Here is a 2,419-nt window from a genome sequence, read left to right as displayed (position 1 = left end):
TCAGTCATCCTTCTTCTCTGCTTCTGCTTTCAATTTCTTTTCATGCTCCCTCTTCAGTTTTTCTTCAATTTTTTTGCTCTGATACATTTTTACTCCAGCAAAAGCCAAGCAGAGAATCAATGTTTTAGCTGCCAAAATGTACATCAGCAATGGGAAATTCTCCAAAGCCTGAAATACAAAATAATATATTTAAGGCAGCTACTGGAACACTTGGACAATTAAAAATGAATCTACAGGGATGCTATACAGCTTCCTACAGCAACAGCATAATTCAAAGCAACGGTAATGCTCTTCTGTTCCTGCTTTTTTCCTGCAGGAAACTTTTAAACTAGGTAGATCAACGTCTAGGGCAAAACACAAAAACAAGTTCACTCAAGTTTGTATATGAAGCCCTTTCAAACTGGTCTTTGCTGCTTTTGCTTGCTTTACAGCCAATGGAAATTGGCACCATCTGGAGCTAAAAAGGGGGAATAATTGAGTTTCCTAGGATAACTGTAAAAGTGGAAAGACTTCTGAACAATTCTCACATAAGCAATGGATCCGTGCATATCAGCTATCAGATGTGATCCCCAAAGACACTTTTATGCTCCTAGAAATTTAATCCTCAGTAGTTTTGCGATTAACTTGACCAGATCTGGAAGGTATAGATTAATGCATTTAAACTGGAAGAAAAGTAAAAAACCCACAGCCTCCAATGATTCAGTTTCAGGAGTTTTGAATGCCTGGAATCACCAATATTGCACAAGGTATACCAATGTTATAAAAGCATGCTACTGTAACTGCACATGGAATGTAAAATGAAAACTGGGTAACACTGTGAACTCAAAATACAAATATAATGAGAGTGGCACAGGCACTCAGTGAAAGATGTCAATTCCAGTAGGATACTGAAGGTACATGAACTTCCCAGACCACCGTTTCAAGTATCCACCTGACCAGCAGGATCAGTCCTGCCTTTCAATGATGCACAGCAGGTTCGCAGTGCCAGCTCCCCCTTAGCAAGCCTTCCAGTACCCCTCTGTACCCTTACCAGGCTTCCCAGCATCTCATAAAGCTGTTTGGCCATTGTCAAACTACTGAATTTAGAAAAAGCCTTGTATCCATACATCATGAGTGTGCTCCCTTAAAGCCCGCAAATCAGAGGCTCAAGTGGGGTCTTTCATAACACTGATCTCTACAAGCTGCATGTTACCTTTAACAACAGGACACTCCCCTGTAATTCTACAAAAACCCACCATCCCCTGTCAATCTCCCCAAATACTTAAAGTGGCAATCTCTTTCAAGCACAGATCTGCAACACGAGAAAGGTAAAGCCAAGGCTTGGCGTTAGCATTGCTTTCTTGATAAATGGTTTGATTTAACATGTTAAATTGTTAATGCATGATGTACTTGCTCAAACATTTCTGTGCCTTATACACATATCCTGCAGCGTTTATGTCCCCAGTGCACTAAAAGACATAGCAGAGAAAACACCCTCCAATAATGAAAGAAGCTGAGGGAAGAACAGCCAGAGAAAAGCCTGGAAAGGGAAAGATGGGAGGAGCAGAGGCAAGTAGAGCAGAGCTTGCCTACTAGCACAAGTGTGAGGCCCTAACAGCAAGTATTTGGCCCAGCCCACAAGGTGCAAGCACATACGGTAGTAAAGGACAACAGTAATGAGTCCTTTGTCCCTGAGGTGCAGAGTGTGGTGATTAAACGACCTTCACCTAGGCAAGGAAACAACCTTTAAACACAGGACCCATCCAACCAAATCTTACATGCATTAACATCCAGCCACCTCTGAGTCCCCGTTATGAACACAAAACATCCTCCCTCACCTTCCAGTTAAATGCCACCATCTTGGCTTCGTGTCGGTACTGCCCGTCCCGCAGCAAGCTGTGCCCCGCACTGGCGCGTGTCACACGTGTACAGGCACAGACCGGGGCAGGACCATCTTCAAGCAAAGGAAAATGAAAAACAATGAACCAGTCCGTTTCTGCTCAGCACGTCAACCCTGCACCTGACAAACACTGCTGTGCAGCGCCTGGCAGCATACCAGAGCCATGCAGCCCAGAAATGACCTCCATAGGCCTTTTTGGAGCTGAGTGACAGGAGCAACGTCCGTGCTGCTGAAGGGCAGGGGTCTGAGAGGCCGCGGGCAGGTGCCACGCTTGCGCACAGCACAGGCTGTGCTTCCACTGAGCGCAGCACATCCCGGCGGCTGCTCAGCTGAAAATGCTGGCTCTTTTGAAGAGCTTGACATGTGTGCACACCACACCGCCTCGCTGAGGTTTGAGATCTAGTGGGCACAAGTGCCAGAGGAGTCGTCTTGTGGTTTTTAAGCTCGCCTGCCCTGTTTGGAGCCTGAATGCCTAATGAATCCTAGTATCTAGTACAGTTTACCAGTTCTCTGATTTACTAATAGATTGAATTCTCCATG

General features: G+C 45.1%; 1 protein-coding gene across 1 annotated transcript; it reads right to left on the bottom strand.

The window, feature by feature from the left end:
• SMIM11 (small integral membrane protein 11) lies at positions 1-1,838 on the bottom strand. Its single transcript, XM_010014453.1, has 2 exons — positions 1,818-1,838; positions 1-168 (listed from the first exon to the last, which is right to left on the bottom strand). Exons 1-2 carry the CDS (start codon positions 1,836-1,838, stop codon positions 1-3), a joined length of 189 nt encoding a protein of 62 aa, XP_010012755.1.
• Positions 1,839-2,419: the final 581 nt, after the last annotated feature.

This window comes from Nestor notabilis, unplaced genomic scaffold (assembly GCF_000696875.1).
Source record: "Nestor notabilis isolate BGI_N333 unplaced genomic scaffold, ASM69687v1 scaffold12295, whole genome shotgun sequence".
Classification (NCBI taxonomy): domain Eukaryota; kingdom Metazoa; phylum Chordata; class Aves; order Psittaciformes; family Psittacidae; genus Nestor; species Nestor notabilis.
Note: the sequence above shows the minus strand (reverse complement) of the source record. Positions and strands in the feature narration are given on the sequence as shown.